At 37.6% G+C, this 16,866-nt stretch overlaps 2 protein-coding genes across 6 annotated transcripts; one reads left to right on the forward strand and one right to left on the reverse strand.

Moving 5' to 3' along the window:
* Nucleotides 1-2,288: 2,288 nt before the first annotated feature.
* On the forward strand, nucleotides 2,289-7,407 carry LOC113742288 (peroxisomal (S)-2-hydroxyacid oxidase GLO3-like). 4 transcript variants are annotated; one of them, XM_027270093.2, is made up of 12 exons: nucleotides 2,289-2,517; nucleotides 3,652-3,799; nucleotides 3,873-3,997; nucleotides 4,075-4,121; nucleotides 4,195-4,272; nucleotides 4,402-4,526; nucleotides 4,656-4,713; nucleotides 5,312-5,374; nucleotides 5,534-5,603; nucleotides 5,969-6,069; nucleotides 6,775-6,879; nucleotides 7,007-7,407. In XM_027270093.2, the coding sequence occupies exons 2-12, from the start codon at nucleotides 3,657-3,659 to the stop codon at nucleotides 7,184-7,186; spliced, it is 1,095 nt and encodes a 364-aa protein (XP_027125894.2). In that variant the 5' UTR covers nucleotides 2,289-2,517; nucleotides 3,652-3,656; the 3' UTR covers nucleotides 7,187-7,407. The 4 variants fall into 4 exon arrangements, with proteins under 4 accessions (XP_027125894.2, XP_071903013.1, XP_071903015.1 ...); XM_072046912.1 differs by having other exon boundaries at nucleotides 2,313-2,468; XM_072046914.1 differs by having other exon boundaries at nucleotides 2,314-2,517; nucleotides 3,685-3,799.
* A 758-nt stretch (nucleotides 7,408-8,165) lies between these two features.
* On the reverse strand, nucleotides 8,166-16,408 carry LOC113742289 (protein PHYTOCHROME-DEPENDENT LATE-FLOWERING). 2 transcript variants are annotated; one of them, XM_072046916.1, is made up of 12 exons: nucleotides 15,867-16,408; nucleotides 14,890-14,932; nucleotides 14,719-14,783; nucleotides 14,509-14,589; nucleotides 14,095-14,175; nucleotides 13,396-13,557; nucleotides 13,212-13,316; nucleotides 11,792-13,134; nucleotides 11,041-11,267; nucleotides 10,805-10,953; nucleotides 10,090-10,128; nucleotides 8,166-10,014 (listed from the first exon to the last, which is right to left on the reverse strand). In XM_072046916.1, the coding sequence occupies exons 1-12, from the start codon at nucleotides 16,059-16,061 to the stop codon at nucleotides 8,500-8,502; spliced, it is 4,005 nt and encodes a 1,334-aa protein (XP_071903017.1). In that variant the 5' UTR covers nucleotides 16,062-16,408; the 3' UTR covers nucleotides 8,166-8,499. The 2 variants fall into 2 exon arrangements, with proteins under 2 accessions (XP_071903017.1, XP_071903016.1); XM_072046915.1 differs by having other exon boundaries at nucleotides 14,509-14,595; nucleotides 15,867-16,391.
* Between the last annotated feature and the right edge of the window lie 458 nt (nucleotides 16,409-16,866).

The raw sequence follows: 16,866 nt of genomic DNA on the forward strand, positions 1-16,866 counted from the left end.
CTTCTAGTCAGTTTGAAACATGCACCAACTTGTGTTGTTAGTTGGCTTTGGATGGCGGAATTGGCAATGACTGAATAGAAGTTTTGCTTCCTAATTGATTATGAGAATCAATTAATTTCGTTTGGTCTGCCATATCTCTGATCCTTGGAAAAGTATTCAATATTATTATTAAAGGCTTAATTATTATCTTAATAACATCTAACCGCAAGAAATTAAGGAGAGTTAGATGTCTGTTTGGTTATAGTGCCCAAAATTTTTACTAATGGTTCTAAATGTAACCATATTATGTGCATTTTAATTACTTCTATGACATAAAAGATTTTTGTGTATTAAAATAAAATTTGAATGCGTAAATGGTACTTGAACTAAAACATCATTTATGAGCAATTACATATGGCTGATAAATATGCTCTATTACAATAACCTTAATATTCACGCTTTGAATTATGATGGTTGATTGGATAATTGATTGTATACTACTTTAATGGTTGCAGTAGTTTATGCCATAACGAACCATTTTTGAAACCCAAATTATTTAATGCACATATACTATTACTTCTTGTCTTCATAGTGTCCGTCGTCAACGACAATTGATATGTGCACAATTTTGGAAAGAAAGTTTTAATTTCTGTAGTCATGAGTTATTATATTATCCAAAGAAATATGATATCTCTATTAAAGTTGTAAGTGAATAATTGCTATCATTTACTATTGTTAGCATGACGTTGTTATTCTAGTCCAAAGGTAAAATACGATAATGCACTTGATTACTCTATATATGTATCTCATGGCTTGACTTGTATTCACAGCTATTACTCCAGCTTTAGTTTTAGGAATTGCAGCTAACATTCAGGAGTTGAATGGGTCCAATTTTTCTAATTGGTGTGACCAAGTGTTTATCACCTTGGATTGCCTAGACTTAGATCTATACCTCTGTATTGATAAGCCTGCGTAGCCTACTCTTGAAAGCATCAAACAGGAAAGGATCATGTATGATAATTACGAATGGTTCAACCGACTAAGTCTAATGATTATTAAGAGCAAAATTGTAAAACACATAAGGAAGTCAATTCCTGATTCTGATAGGGCTCGTGTGATTTTAGCATCAGTTGAGCAGCAATTTTAAACATCGGATAAAGTTTTGGCAAGTATCTTATGGCTATTTTGACAACTAAGAAATATAATGCAGTGAGTGGTATTCGTGAACATATTATGAAATTGAATTGCTGAACAATTTAAGGGTATGAATGTGACTATTTTTGAGTCATTTTTGGTGCAATACGATCAAATGAACTAAAGCAGAAAGTTGAAAGCAGAAGCTCAAAAGAGTTGGCAACCTCATAATCTCATAATTGTGGAACTGTTCATAGCCCGGTACAGATAAGAAGGAATCGTCATAGTTAACAGTTGAACCCTGTTGAGGACCATCAACAGTCCCGACACAAACAACAACATTAGACTATACACGTATAGAATAATTGAAGAAGAATCTTTTCAAACCATCAAATAAACTAAGGGTGGCAACTCTCGATGACACGCAAAAATACGATTCGAATCTAATACGAAATTAACGGGTATGAATTTACTTTTCACGGATTCGGATCAAATTCACGTTAGTCTCGAATGACCCGCTAAGCAAACAGATCCAACTCAAGTCAACACGAGTTGACCCGTCTAATCCGTTTAATATGTAATTTTATAATTTAATTAATAAATTAGAGGCATAAATAAATAAAAAGAAAGCTAACTAAAATTATAAATTAGTATTACGGGAACATAATCATGATATTATACGAAAATAAGGTATTTTATTTGTGAAAGTGTCATAGTTTTGTTTTTATGCATGATTTTTTTTTGTATAAAAAGAAAAATAAAAAAATTACTACTAGATTGGATTGCAATTTTCTATATTCTCATGGAAACTCCATTAATAAAAAAAAAAACCACCATACTACTAAAGTGAGAAGGTTTAAAAAAATAAAAAGAAAGTTAAAGTAAATGAGTTATTCAGGTCGGGTTCTAGTATCTCGCGAAATTAACGAGTCACGTTCGGATCACGAAAGTTAACCCATTTAAAATTTCAGATCGAATTCGGATTGACTTGTTATCTAGAATACTTGAGTTTCAACCCGACCCATCAACCCACGGCCTAATCTGATTGTGACTCCTAATAAACAATACTTGGATAACCAGACGTAAAAAAAGATAACCAGACGTAAAGTATGAGACCGTGATTTCGTATTTATTCTAAAGAAAAATGGAAAATGAAAGTTAAAAAATGGAGTCGGGGATTGACTAGTCAGCAGTTGTTCACTTGTACTTGGATCATTAATCACCATGAGTTTGCCATTTTTCAACCTCTGGAGTTAAAAGTGTTTGGGTTCTGACCACTCAATTACTCATTTCAGTCTGTTCTTCACTCCATTGTTGAAACTTTTTCTTTGTCTCTCCACTCTAGAAACTTGGAGGCAAGTACACAACATTTGGTGCAATACTATCTTGCTTTTGGTATTAACGGTAAATAAATGGTTTGATCAGTCTTCTCATAAACCCATTGCTCAATTTCTTACTTTCTCCAGAGTGGTATCAGTATTTATCTAGCGTATCAGTAATGAGCGAGCATCTTGTGTTCTTCTCAGTATTGTGCCCGTCATCAACCTGGGGCAGCATGGTTATGGATCACCAATTAAAAATATAAATCTTTGCTTTTCTTAAGTTTCTTGGAGCATTTCTGTATGAAAGTAGCTAGCTAGCTTTCAAGTGGCAAACTTGGCAGTCAGTATCAACTTTACCAATAACGAAGATATTGGGATGCTGAAATTCAGTTGCTTTGTTAGTGTTGTATCGATTTATTCAGCAATTCAGCATCTTGTTTTGCTTCCAAACTGGTTTGGATCATCCATTTTGAGTGCTACATATCAACTTTAAATAACTTTAGATATAGATAATAATTATATTATTTTAATTAAAAAAAAACTTTAGACATAGACATGCTGAAACAATGGCTTTATTGGCAGTTGTCTGATTTCATTTGTTAGTCAATATCAAGCTTTTATCTGCTTCTTACTACTTTGTGTCTTCCTTTTTAGAGTATTAAGTTGAGGAGACAAGTACATGGCGTAGTTTCTGAAATTCAAGGATGAAAATCTGTGATTCCATTTGAAGTTGGTAGTTTAAAAGATTGTTCTGACTGGATATGCTCGTAATATGGACAAGCGTTTTTTTTGGTCAATCTGAGTTTTGTTTAGGGATGCTAATTGGCAATTAGGAGTGAAACTTTATTTTGTGGTAGCCGATTTGCAAAGCACAAAATTTAACTGATTATTTCGTGGTAGCCAATTGGTTTCATCTGATTGCGATGATTGCAGCAAGCAAGGACTTGCACTTACTTCTGTTTCCATATATACTCTAAGCTAGTAGGGAGCAGTGTAATTATTTGCACCATGTTGAATTAAGCCTATTCATGTAAATGAGAAAGTGGGTTGATAATTCAGACTGTCAGACGTGAAAGATGAACAAGTATTTGTCATCTTATTTGCTTGAAGTATGTCAAAATCTACTGATCCTTTTAACATCAAGCACATGGAAATAATGTAATGTCAGTTGCCATGAATTGCATTATGAGAAGTTGTTCTGATTTTTTTTTTAAAGGATATATGGCTGCTGAACCAGTAAATGTCACAGAATTTCAAGAACTCGCAAGGCAAGCCCTTCCAAAGATGTATTATGACTACTATGCTGGTGGTGCTGAGGACCAGTATACACTTAAGGAAAATGTGGAAGCATTTCACAGAATAAAGTAGGTGTATTTGCAGTTGCTCAGTATCTGCAAGCTATGACAGGTTTTTAACATGAATTTTGCATCACTTCAGCATCCTGCCAAGAGTTCTTGTGGATGTCAGCAAAATAGACATTTCAACTAGTATTTTGGGCTATAGAACTTCAGCACCCCTTATGATTGCCCCAACTGGCGGGCATAAATTGGCACACCCTGAAGGTGTGTGTATTTCTTCACCAGTTTGTCATGGAACTTGGTGTATTTCTAAGTTGACTATTAAAACTGTTTTTTTCCAGGGGAAGTTGCAACTGCCAGAGCAGCAGCAGCATGTGACACCATTATGGTATTCATTTTTTGAAGGGTGCGATTGATTTTAATATGAACTCTAGGTTTTAACACTTTTTTGTCAATATCAGGCTGTGTCCTTCTCGTCTTCCCGCCCATTGGAGGAGGTTGCTTCAAGCTGCAATGCCATCCGCTTCTTTCAACTATATGTATCCATCCTTCCTTGTCTACTAAGATCTTATTGTTTTTCTAAAAGATTTCTAATGTCCAAGTGGGAAATATTTGGTTATGCTATTGCTTTAGGAGTTGATTCAGGTTTGGTCTTCTTCTCTTATTAGGTTTACAAAAGGCGGGATATAACTGCTCTACTGGTACGAAGGGCGGAAAGAAGTGGATTCAAGGCTGTCATCCTTACTGCTGATACCCCTAGACTTGGTCGGAGAGAGGCTGACATAAAAAACAAGTGAGTAACATGAATATATGCCATTTTCTCAAGTAGAATCTTTGTCACAGTTTACTTTGATTTGCACAAAACATAGACGTGCTTTTTCTCATCGCATATTTGACCCTTTTAGCATAATCATTCTTGCAGGATGATTGCACCTCCAGTGAGAAATTTTGACGGTCTCATTTCAACTGATGTTGTTACTGTAAGTGCAAAAAAATCTGTAGCTAGTGTTAGTAATCTAATTAGCTGGAAAGAGAATCAGAGTAATAGATGGGAGGCATAGTTCAGAAAAGAAAAAGAGCAACCTTTCCAAATTCGTTGATTTTATTTTTGAAGATAGATGCATCAGAAATTTTAGCAGGAATTCTCGCTGTATGATTAAGTTCATGAAGATGGATCATATTTTTTTTGACTTCTACTTACCAAATTCAATATTAAAAAAAAAAAACAGAAAAACATTCATTCTTGGGTTTTTAGGTCTCTTAAGTCTAACTATTATCTGGGAATGTTGCATAAATGACACCTTTGATGGACTTCCGTGGATACATGATAAGGTGATTTTTAATTTGTTAATCAAGTTTCTTTTCTCCATCTTCTGCTTTGCAAGTTCTGTATCATATGCAGAATCCGGTCTTTAGATACAGTAGAATCATGTGTGCTTTTATGCGCTAGAAATCTTCAAGTTGCGGTAGCACATCCCATTAGTTCTTCCAGTGTCGTTTCACATATCTCCCTAGTTATGTACATAGTTCTTCTTTATGTTGATTATTGATGTGGTTTCTTTTTATTTTTCTCTTAAGGATAAAGGTTCAAAACTCGCAGCTTATGCATCTGCTATGTTGGATGCTTCTGTCTGTTGGAAGGTATTAACTACATGCATTTCTGGTTTTGCTTCAGAAGCATTAGTCTTGGAGTGTACACCCTCTGTTCCAACATCCAAGAAACTTGTAACCCACTTGATGAGTATGACAAACTATAGTTGTTGAGTGAACTATTGCTTGTCTGGATCACACCTTTTGCAGGATATAACATGGTTAAAGTCCATTACAAATTTGCCCATTCTGATCAAGGGCGTACTCACTCCTGAGGATGGTAAGCTTAAAACTCCCCTATTGATTTCCTGCATTCCTATAGATATGTGCATTCTGAAACATCAGAATGAACATGTTTTGCATAATTTTCCTACTTCCATATGTCCATCAAGGTGCTTCTGATGTAATCACCACTGCCACCTCTATAACGTAATAGCCAGAGATTAGTACCACTGACATCCTAATTCTTCTGTTATCTGATCAAAGCTGGTCTTGGAATTTGGATATCCTATTCATGAGTCAATCTGCTTTAAGGTTGCAAATTCATCACTCCAATGACACACAATAGGTTACAACGTCACATATGGTAAAAAGTCCTTGCAGTTTTTTTTCAATTTCTCTGTTGTAAAAATGCTATTGTTACAGCAATAAAAGCTTTGGAAGTAGGAGTTTCAGGCATCATTGTCTCTAATCATGGAGCTCGGCAGCTAGATTATTCTCCAGCTACTATAAGTGTTTTGGAAGAGGTAGGTACATTAAGCTCATACGTCTGATGGTTTTATGCGTCTGTACTTCATGGATAGAAGTTTTAGCCCATTTTAAAGTATTCCAAATTATTGGTGATGGTTGTGCACTGAGAAAAGAGTATGATACTGTGTTTTAACTTCTAGTGTTCGACCAGAAATACCTTACGATGTTTTAAGTATAAGTGTTTTGTCTAACTCTGTTTTGTTATTTACAGAGTTTAATCTACTTTTTAACTCTGAATGTTTCTCTCCAGAAACATGTATGATTTATTACGTTTGTCAAATGTTGGTGATCAGCAAAAGGTATTGCATTAGATTTATGCTAAAGAAATGATTTTTCAAGAATGACTGAAACTTGATCTAGACTCCAAAATCCCAATGGCTCTTCTTTGTCGCTGTTTATCCAAAGCTCTGAGTTGTTTTGGCGTGTACTCGCCCATTCTTGAAAGATAAAAGGCAGTTCCAGATGTTTGTAGATAAGAGGATAGGACTACTTTGAAGTGTGGTACTTTTAATTAAACAGGAGGTGTTGCGCTATGTCAATTCTCTTTGATCACTAACAGAACAGTGTCTTTACACATTATCCCCCAACTGTACCATTCATAAGATTCAGAAATTTGATCTGTATCATCCTATCCTCTTGCACCGGGTGGCCATTAGTAGTTGGTGTAACATCTTGTGCGTTTGTGCGTCATACGATTTTAGGTGGTTGAAGCTGTTCAAGGGAAAATTCCTGTTCTGCTTGATGGAGGTGTGAGGCGAGGGACGGACATATTCAAGGCCTTGGCCCTTGGTGCACAAGCTGTTATGGTAAAATTTGTTTTATCATTTAATTCGTCTTAAACTGATAAGCACCACTTCTCTCCTGTTGTACGTGTCGCCATGCATTTTCTTGCAAATATGAAGTATCCTCAGTATGCTTGGAATTGTGCTATAGATTGGAAGGCCAGTTCTCTTTGGGTTGGCAGCAAAGGGAGAATATGGGGTGAAGAGAGTCATTAACATGCTGAAGGAGGAGCTAGAGCTAAGCATGGCCCTTGCTGGAACTTGTACAGTGAAGGACATCACTCGAGGCCACGTGAGGACGCAACATGATAGACTGCTATGCAAAATCTAAGAATTTGTTCAACCGCATTCCTTTACTGTGTTTTGGGGTGTAGTAGCTTCAAATGTCCATGTTTTCTTGTCAAACAAATTTTGCAGGACTATGTGCTTGCATTATAAACTGCTGGGAAGTCTCAGCTAATTCTCGGGTAACTAACTGGGCGGTGGAATGCATGGATTTGTCCTTTACTTTCTCTGATAAATGAAAGGAAGCAAATGGATTTTCAAGACAAATGGAATCCTTGGATGTGTTCAGCATTTGCCTACGAAGTTGAGAAATTGCAAATAGTAAAGAAGAAATTTGGGGTTCATAGGTAATTAATTAGAAACAAAAACAGTTGAAGACGCAGAGGCCTCCCTTTTTTTTTGTTTTTTTTTTCTATGAAACAGTGAGTGAGGGGCTCGGAGATCCGGAAGCGTGTTTTTTTTTTCTTTTGCTCCGTCTTATTTTGTCTTCTGTGCTTTGCTTCCGATGCATCTGGTGCTTTGGTGCTCTCCTTCAGACAGAAAATTTCATCTTCGAATTAGTATTAATAACTTGCAAGTTTAACCCTAACATTTTAGATGACGTAAAACAAATTAAGTACATCTGACGTTGCATCCATGTATTCCGCAATTCTTCATCCCTTCCTAGTAGTTGTAGCGGGAAATATGAAGGTACATAGGATATGATAGACCAACACGAAAAGGCACCGTGATCGTGAGTCTTGGGACCGTTTTGTATTGGATCAATGGTTATAGACGCCAGTACTGCCTATCTAATGTGTATAACACGATACAAGAAACTTGTCAAAGGAAGAAAATTTTAAAGATTTCAAGATTTTGTTTTGAGTAACTATAGTAATTAGAATGGTCAATTAATCGCAATGATTAACACTTGTTATTTGCCTGAAAAGATTAGAACAAACATTTGAAAATACCGTCCAATAACCAAAGCACCACTTGTTATTTGCCTGAAAAGATTAGAACAAACATTTGACAATACCGTCCAATAACCAAAGCACTTTTCTATACTTACAAATTCTTGTTGCTGCAGAATTTTAAGTTTCCTGCAAGCAATAAATTGTAATTAGAAGTGTTATTTTGAGAAACTAAAGGTGCTAATACACCAAGACTGAACATACTTGTAAAAACTAAGATGACTACTAATATACATACATATAATCGTACAAATTTTACAAGGCACCACAATACGACATCAGGCATAGACACTACACGCCAAGTAACAACAATATTGCCAATCAGATATGCTGCTAAGGAGCTGAGGTGGACCAAGGCAGCTAAAAGAAACCGCCAGGGAATCAAAATCAAAATCTCCACATTCTTCTATGCATTATTAACTGAATTACTCTTGTTGACACCTTGCAGCTCCATGGGAGAATTAGCGATGCTACTGACAGAACCCAGAGTCTGAGAACTCAGTTGAGGGCTTGCTGGGCAAGCTTCTGGATTACCAGCACTCATGGTATGTATAGCCCCTGAACTTAGTTGTGGGCTCATTGGAGTTCTCTGACTCATTTGCTGTGGGCTGGCCTGCTGTTGCTGCTGCTGCTGGTTAGTCTGTTGATTTATTTGCTGTGGCATTCCCATATTAGATGGTGAACCTACCTGTGGAGGAGAAGCAACAGCCTGCAGAGGTGAAGCAGTTTCTTGTTGTTGCTGTAATTGCTGTTGCTGTTGTTGAAGCTGTTGCTGCTGTTGCAACTGTTGCAACTGTTGCAACTGCTGCTGCTGCTGCTGGTGGGTCATGTAAGGAGTCATCCCAGTCATTAACTTTGGTGGACCCATTTGTCCCATAGTTCTTTGCATAGGATTGAGGTTGCCTCGAGCAGGACCTAGCATTGAAAGACCCGTAGCTCCAGCATGCATCTGCCTAGCTCCAGTAATACCACTAATACTGGATTGAGGACCAGTAATACCACTAATACTGGATTGAGGACCGGTAATACCACTAATACTTGATTGAGGGCCACTCAGCATGTTCACTCTATTTTGTGCCATCCTTATCTTTGTTTGCATCAGAGCAGCTTGTGCTGGAGTAAGAGCCCCAGAGCGTAACTGTTGGCTAATTGTGTTGCTTATAGTTGAAGCTGGGCTAAGATTCATTGGATTCTGAGCCAAGTTGCCCATTCCTGCAATAGATGGCATTGGTGCTGAAATTCCTGCTCCACCAACTCCCCGTACACCTGCCATGCCCAGGCCTCCAAGCCCAACCATGTTATTTGCCATGTTTCCCATACCTATAGTTCCAAGACCCATCATCATTTTCCTCTGCATCTGCTGCTGCTGCTGCTGCTGTTGTTGCTGTTGTGGCTGCAGCTGCTGCTGCTGGTGTTGCAGCATCTGAAGTTGGAGGGGTGAAGGTTTATTTGCCATGTGATTGCCCAACTGCATATTGGAATTCTGCCCCATAGTATTCAACATTGGATTAGCAGCAAGCATGAGGGGTGATCTTTGGAGCTGCTGCTGCTGCATCAACTGATGTTGACTCTGCAGTTGCTGCTGCTGCAAAGTTGGTAGTGGGTCAGGTTGCTGTGGCCTGGATGGCATTGAAGTCCCAGGCAGAAGCCCTTGGGAGATATGTACTCCCTGTACATTCGCAGGAGCTAGCATTCTCGGTGCTTGTAAATTATTGGATGGATTCAATGACAGAGCTCCACTGTTTGATGGCTTACTACTGTCATTTGATGGAGGACCTGAAACTCCTGCTGGATACTGCTGCATTTCAGCAGGATTATTAGGAAGAACTCCTGGAGCACTAGGTTGGTTGCTTGAGGCACTCGTTGTTGGAATTGGTTTTGGTTGGACAAGATCTTCAACAAGATATCCTTCACGTATCATCTGGATAAAGGATGAGATCATTACAAGACAAGGAAGAAGAAAAAGAGAGTGATATGAACATTAGAAGTAACGTACCAGTGAACAGAATTGTGCTGCAAGCAAATCTGCCGTGTGCTGTTACAATTACCATACAATTGATGTCAGAACTACTACAAAACAATCTACAAAGGCACAGAGATGCTATTTTGTCTCTGGTGGACTAAAGGATGGAAAGAAAATTCAGCTGGTGCAGATGAAATGTGAAGAATCAGTACTCAAACAACTAGCCACTTAGCATAAGGAACTACTACAAGGAAATCTATCGCGGAAAACTTTTGGCGTGTGCGACCGGGATTTCAGCAGCTTAAAAAGGTAGGAACAGCCCCCGAGTTCTATGAGCAGGACCTAGTTTTATTGGTTCTGAACATGTGATCTTTATACACCTCTGGGCATATAAATTTCCCACCCCCCCCCTTTTTTTTAATACGCCTACAGGTATAAAATGGTTTTTTTAATTTTCCTTTTTTCCCTTCTTCTTGTTCTTCCTTCAACATTTTCATTTTCTACTTCCTGTTTCTCCTCCTTGATTTAGGGTGTTTCATTAGTTCAACCATGAAAGGAAATGCACAGGCTAGCAGAGGAGGAAAGCCAACTGATTCTTAAACCACAGTAATGAGAAGTATGCAATACATAATTGTTTAATAAGAATAAGATATTCGGACTTCGGTATCATTCCAAATAGGGGCAAGGCAGGCAGACAGCTGAGGGAAAGGAATAAACACCCAGATTGAAAGATAATCCTGAAACTCACCGTGTTGGGTAAGGTAGGAAGGTAGTCTTCCGCAGCCAAGTACTGGGCATCTTCTATCTCTCCAATATGAATTGCTACAGTACCATCATTCGGCTTCTCTGACATGATCAATCTAGTCCGAGCCTTGGGCACAATAGAATAACCATTCCCTGACGGATATAATTTGTAAGCAAAAGGATCAATCAGATCAACACCCACAGTAAAGATCAAAATCTAAAACTCCAGTCCCAACAAACCTTGAACTATGCGCTCTGTCAGCATAAAATTTAACACCCTCGTCTTGCAAACATTCATGTTCCCACCTGCAAGTGAGGTTGACAATGGCATTTTACGTGACTCATCCTTGAAGTTTTCATTGCTTGAATCATTTGAGAGAAGAGCCAACAGCTGCTGAGCAGGGAATACATTCGTTTTCCTCATAGGGTACTCATCCACCTTACTCTTTTTGCAATTAAGTTGGAATCTGAAAATATCAGCAAATCCCAAAAACAAAGATTTTTGAGTGATTGACACGAAAATTTCCTCACAAGTACTCCGAAAATTAAGCAAACATAATTGTTGATCAAAGAAGAGTGAAGTTAAGGACATTTAACATAAATAAGAACTAAAAGCATAACAAACTGCTTAATACAATAGCAGCACGCATAGGCTACAATCCCTCGTGAAACTTGGAACAGGCAATTATTTTTGCAATGTAAGATATTGGTCAGTCCATATTCGACATCCTTGCTATGTGAAAAGCTCTGCAACATTGACCCTTGGTGAATCATTCGAAACATGATTTTCTGCATTTTACCAATATTCAAGTACTCTCATACAGTAAGAAAAGGAAAGGTCAAAATCTAGAGCAATTGAACTCAGATATTAGACACATACGTCAAAGGGTAATATGGAGAAACAGTAAGCTGAAGGTTTGTGGAAATTTCCTGGAAAAACATGCCAAACAAATCAAGCTGTAGTGCAATAGCATTTTGATCAGCATCATACCTGGCAGTCACCGTATCAATTTTCGAGAACCTATCAATCATAACTGGATCTGCCAAAGGAGGAGTTCCAACAGGACTGCTAGCATTTATTGGCATACTCATATTATTAACACTAGCTGGAGAACCAACTCCACTCATAGCCGGGGTTTTGGGAAGAGAGTTGGATCTTCGCTTTGCAGCAATTTGTCCCTGGTGTTGACGTTGCATAGAATCATTAGCACTTGACGTCAAAGAAGTTGTACATCCAATTGGAGAAACCGATGTGATTCCTGGCTTCTCCTTTTGGGATAATATATATCCACTTGTTACAGCTGCTCCAACCTGGGGCCCTACTGAACCACTAGAAAATTCTCCAGACTTTGATGACAAAGGAGACTGAGGTATGCCTCCAGCAGAAACACGAGGACTTTGCACTACCTTCCTCTTGTGGTATGGATCCTCTTTTCTAGAATTACTTTCAAGAGGCTGACTAAGATTATTCCAAGGAGTCTGAGCAAAACTAGATCGAACAAGTTGCTGTGGTACTCTTTGCTGAAGTCGGGACTGCGGAGAATCTGTTTGATTTAGTTCGGACTCCAGCATATGCATTTCATTTCTAGTTTGTCCTAGCTCTGGCTTGTCCCATCTCTCTGTCTCAACTGGCTCTTCCTTTAAGCCATACCTCATTCCTTGGGAGAAAGGCGCTGCCCCAGCTTCTTGATTTAAACCCCCTTCAAATATTTGCTGTGGATACTTCTGCATTCCAGAAGTAGCATACTGAATGCGTGATTGCTGCTGTAAAAGTGTATTCTTCCAATGCGAATCCGATCCATGGAAGCTCTCCATTTGTGATCCTACAATTTGCTGTTGATTTCCATGAGCACCAATAGCAGTAAGTCTTGATCTCTTGTTTGAATTCGATTGTGTTTCTTGATTGTCCCTCCCACCAATAGCAGCACCAGAGCTCATATTATCAGCATAATTGATAATCATGTCCTGCCCAGGAAGAGAACCACCTGATGCATTCGAAACAGCTCCTGACCTATGATCCTGCATATATCTTGGGCTACCAACCCCCATTTGGTATTTTGACTGCTGAGATACCAAAGGAGATGATGGGACAGATGCATTTGGCCCAAAGCTATTAGACCTAAGGGCAAGCATACTGTTTGGACCATTATTTTGAATCTGCAGATTATCATGGATAGGCTGCTGCAGTGCAGTTCCAGAATCTCCAAATCTTGAGCCCTCAGGAACTCTCTCTATGCATATCTTTTTCCCATGGATACTCTTATTTGATGTCACTGTAACTTCTGGAATACGCTTTAACCTTTCCCTCCTCATGCTACTTAGAGACAAATTTAACTGCAGAAACAAATTGGATAACCTTAGTGGTGTCCGATCACAAAAACATCTCCTGAAGTAAGTTACAACAGGATTACCTTAATGGGAGTGGAAGTTCGATTTTCACAAAGCCTATCAAACTTTGGAGTTGGATCTAGGCAGAGTTTAGGTTGTAGGGCTTTCACTATTCGAGACTCCACTTCCTATCCAAAGGCAAATGATTGCACGACATTAGGTAATATTTCCTTCTTATGCTGACATAAGAATGACAACCATACTAACCATCAAATCACCATATGTCCAACCACTGTCAGAGATTGATTGGATATCCTTGACAACGTTCTCCAGAGACATCCTAAGACATACCCTGTTAATAATTGGAGAAACACTGGCAGAAGGCACAGTAACTCCTGCTTCAGATAAACACTTTCTATAATCTCGGACCTGTAATAAGGATTACAACCACCTCATCACTAACTTATTCATAACTTTAAAGGTGTAAATAGCAAAAGTACTCACACACTATGATGGATGTATTAGGCAAGCCAGAATACGAGAATCAAAACAAGAGCATGATACTAGAAGACAACAGATTAAGAGAAAAAGGGCATATATAAATGAAGAAAGATAAGAGATAACCACAACATGTCCCTCTTTTACACGCAGATGAGAGAAAGATGGAGATGCAATACAAAACAAAAGTTTGATTAGGGAACATAATTGTCTGGGCTGTCACATATATTTATCACAGTGTATACAGAAGTTAGAATGAAATTATTAGCTGGTTTTTCCTTTCCCATTTTTTCAGATGATACACAAAGCCAGAGGATACAGAAAGCCAGAATTGAACTGCTTTCAAACTGAGGTTACCATGTCAGCAAATGCCCACACCAACATGCAAATTTTTCCAAAAATCCCCATACCGATCATATAACTGATACAGAGTTACCCAAAAACTACAATGAACTCGAGATAACTTACCTCACAAACAAGCATCCCATTTGTGAACTTGCATGGTATATCATCCAGAATATCCCCAGGCAACTGACCAGATTCAATAGCCTTCATACACAAGAATGTAGAGGGGAAAAAAGGAAAGAAAAACCATTCAATTATCAAGATATTCTCGATTACATAAACCAGAAGGCAAGAGACAAAATGATTATAACAAAACCAGACCTCAAAGGCACCAAATTTACTTCATGCATCAAGAAGTAAAAAAAGATGATAAATAGCTAATTAACATTTTTGTCACTTTTGTACAATAAAAACAGTATTACATGGAAAAAAAAATAATACGTTAAATAAGCACAAATGAAATATCAATTCAAGGGAAAAAAAACATAGAACAGGAATATTTGCAAGTAAAGCAAAAGGTATTAACTATGTACTCACTGAAAAGAGACTTTCAGATGCTCTATCATATGGATGCAAATATTTTGGAACTTCAGCAGATAGCTGATGCCCAGATTCACCCTGAAACTAAGGAAAGAATAATCATCTCCAATAGTTATATACAGCACTAGGTGTGCCAAAATTTTCTTTTCTTCGTTATTCAAGCAGTTATGTTGGCATGCTTTCCAAATAAAAGATATTGAAACAAACCTGAGGGAGGTTTCCAATAGAATATCCATCTGGGAAAAGGCTCAGTGTAAACGAAACTTCAGTTTCTAGTGGAATTGGAACAAAAAGAGAAAGGTTACCAATTAATACAAATACTACTGCTGCAGAAATAAAAGAAATCATCTATAAGTTCTTCAGAAGAATTTGACATACCTGAGGTTCCAGAAGTGTCATTGTCCCTCTCGCTAAAGTCAACCTGTACACAAAATAAAATATTGAAATTGGAAACAAACAAGAGAGTTTTTATCAATAAATGATAGCTTTTTTTTTTTTCCTTTTCAATAGATATCGACTATACCATTTTGCTCCCTTCATAGTGACCAAAACAAAATCCCCAATTATCTCCCAATTTTGCTCTTGTATTAGGAAGCATGATATGATTGTTTGGTTAGAAAGAGCAATATCTGCATATGCAATTTTGTTTTGAGTAAATCTCATATACGCTGACAATGTATACATTATCACTGTTGGATGCATTACGTATGTGCAAAAGTTGAATTTCAAATTCAAATTTTGCATAATTGTCATTCATCCAATGCTAACAGTATATGAAAGATTAATCCATTTTCTCTAAGTAAATCAAAACTATAGTCATCCTTACCACCTCTCCTCTCCAAATATTATGATTATCCAACAAATGACTCCAATGAAAAGGTTTTATAACATGACTAAATGCATTCCCAAAATCATATGCTCAACCAAAGATGTTGGGGGAGGGAGGGGGAACAGCCACATTATTGTTACTATCATTTAAATAGTAGTTGTTTATCTATTGATTAATTTATTTGCTCTTTTCCTTGTTATCAGTTTCGGCGATTAGCAAAGCTGAATCACAAGAAGGAGAATATTTCATAAAACGTCCATTTCTGTGCATAGCGATCACAAGTGTAAAATCTCTCCCTACTCATTAAGCCACCGAATGAACTTAAAATTTTCAACTTAATGAAACAGAAGACACTAGCAACTTTCACTGCCAAAACAAACTCGAACCAATAAAATTATTTTTGTTGTCGAGCGAAAGGCATCAATACTGAACCGTACCAACTGAGTTGATAACAGATGAAAAATTGAACACTAAAAAAAGAAAAAATAAATCTCCAAAAAGCAAATTGTGAAAAGAGAAGGCATACTGCGGGTTTAGGAGTTGACATGGAAGCAGATTCAGTTTTTCCGACGATATGATTGGCATCTTTAGAAGTGCGAACGGAGATGACGTCGTCTGCTCCATCGGAGGGAGCAGGAACGGAGGAACTGTCGGGTCGAAGAGGGAGCGGTTTGGGGCGAAACCTTCTACCATTCTTGGAAACCTTAAACGAAATCCCCATGGCTTATTAAATCTCTCAGTGTCTAATGGGGAACAGTTATCTTCTCATCTCAAAATTGAACAATTCATCTCCGGCGAATGCTTTGCTGGTATTGGGCAATAAAACCACTGCAATTTGAAAAGTTTTTCCAGTCGCAGAACTTCAGCAGCAATGAACATTTACTGCATTATAGTTAGTGAGGAGGAACCGAATTTCCGAGGGACGATCAGGGAAGGAAGACTTTTATTTATTATTATATTTTTGAAAAAAAAAAATTCCTTTGTGAGGAGAAGGCAGGAAGGGGTTTTGTAGAACTTTGGGTTTGGGCCAGCCGACCGCAGAGTCGAGGCTCGGTTTGGATGAACTGTCCGTCTACAAAGATATTTAGCTCATTTAAAGTGAAATTTTTTTAATTAATTTTTAAAATTAATTCATTGTTCAATCAATTAAACCAAATCTGAATAGGAAATTTGTGATTAGTAGGATTTCCAATGTAGCTCGACCTGCGTTTGATATCAAAAGTTGTTGAACTTATTTGTCATGGAAAATCTCAAGTTCAACGCTAAATTGGTCCTATAAAATAAATTGCTTATTTGAAATGATACTTTAATTTAAGCTTAGTAGGTCAAATGTCTTTTGTCAACTCAATTAAAATGGTTCGATTTTTACTTTTTCCTTTTTTAATAGTAAATTCTTAATTTGTACTAGAATTTTGTATTACTAAATATTATTTCCAAAAAAAAAAATGCAAGCTTAAACACAAAGTTCAACCCGTTATGAAATTCCGGGGGAAAAAAAAAAAGCGAAAATCTCCAGCCTTTTTAAT

Source organism: Coffea arabica, chromosome 4e, assembly GCF_036785885.1.
Source record: "Coffea arabica cultivar ET-39 chromosome 4e, Coffea Arabica ET-39 HiFi, whole genome shotgun sequence".
Classification (NCBI taxonomy): Eukaryota; Viridiplantae; Streptophyta; class Magnoliopsida; order Gentianales; family Rubiaceae; genus Coffea; species Coffea arabica.

Bases quoted from the DNA above. Each gene is read 5' to 3' on its own strand.
- LOC113742289 (XM_072046915.1), bottom strand. From the start codon at position 16,061: ATGGGGATTTCGTTTAAGGTTTCCAAGAATGGTAGAAGGTTTCGCCCC. The intron at 11,268-11,791 runs GTATGATGCTGA...TGATATTTTCAG, and splicing joins ATTGATACGGTGACTGCCAG to ATTCCAACTTAATTGCAAAA. The intron at 10,015-10,089 runs GTACGTTACTTC...TCCTTTATCCAG, and splicing joins CAGCACAATTCTGTTCACTG to ATGATACGTGAAGGATATCT.
- LOC113742288 (XM_027270093.2), top strand. From the start codon at position 3,657: ATGGCTGCTGAACCAGTAAATGTCACAGAATTTCAAGAACTCGCAAGG. The intron at 3,800-3,872 runs GTAGGTGTATTT...GCATCACTTCAG, and splicing joins GAAGCATTTCACAGAATAAA to CATCCTGCCAAGAGTTCTTG. The intron at 4,714-5,311 runs GTAAGTGCAAAA...TTTTCTCTTAAG, and splicing joins TTTCAACTGATGTTGTTACT to GATAAAGGTTCAAAACTCGC.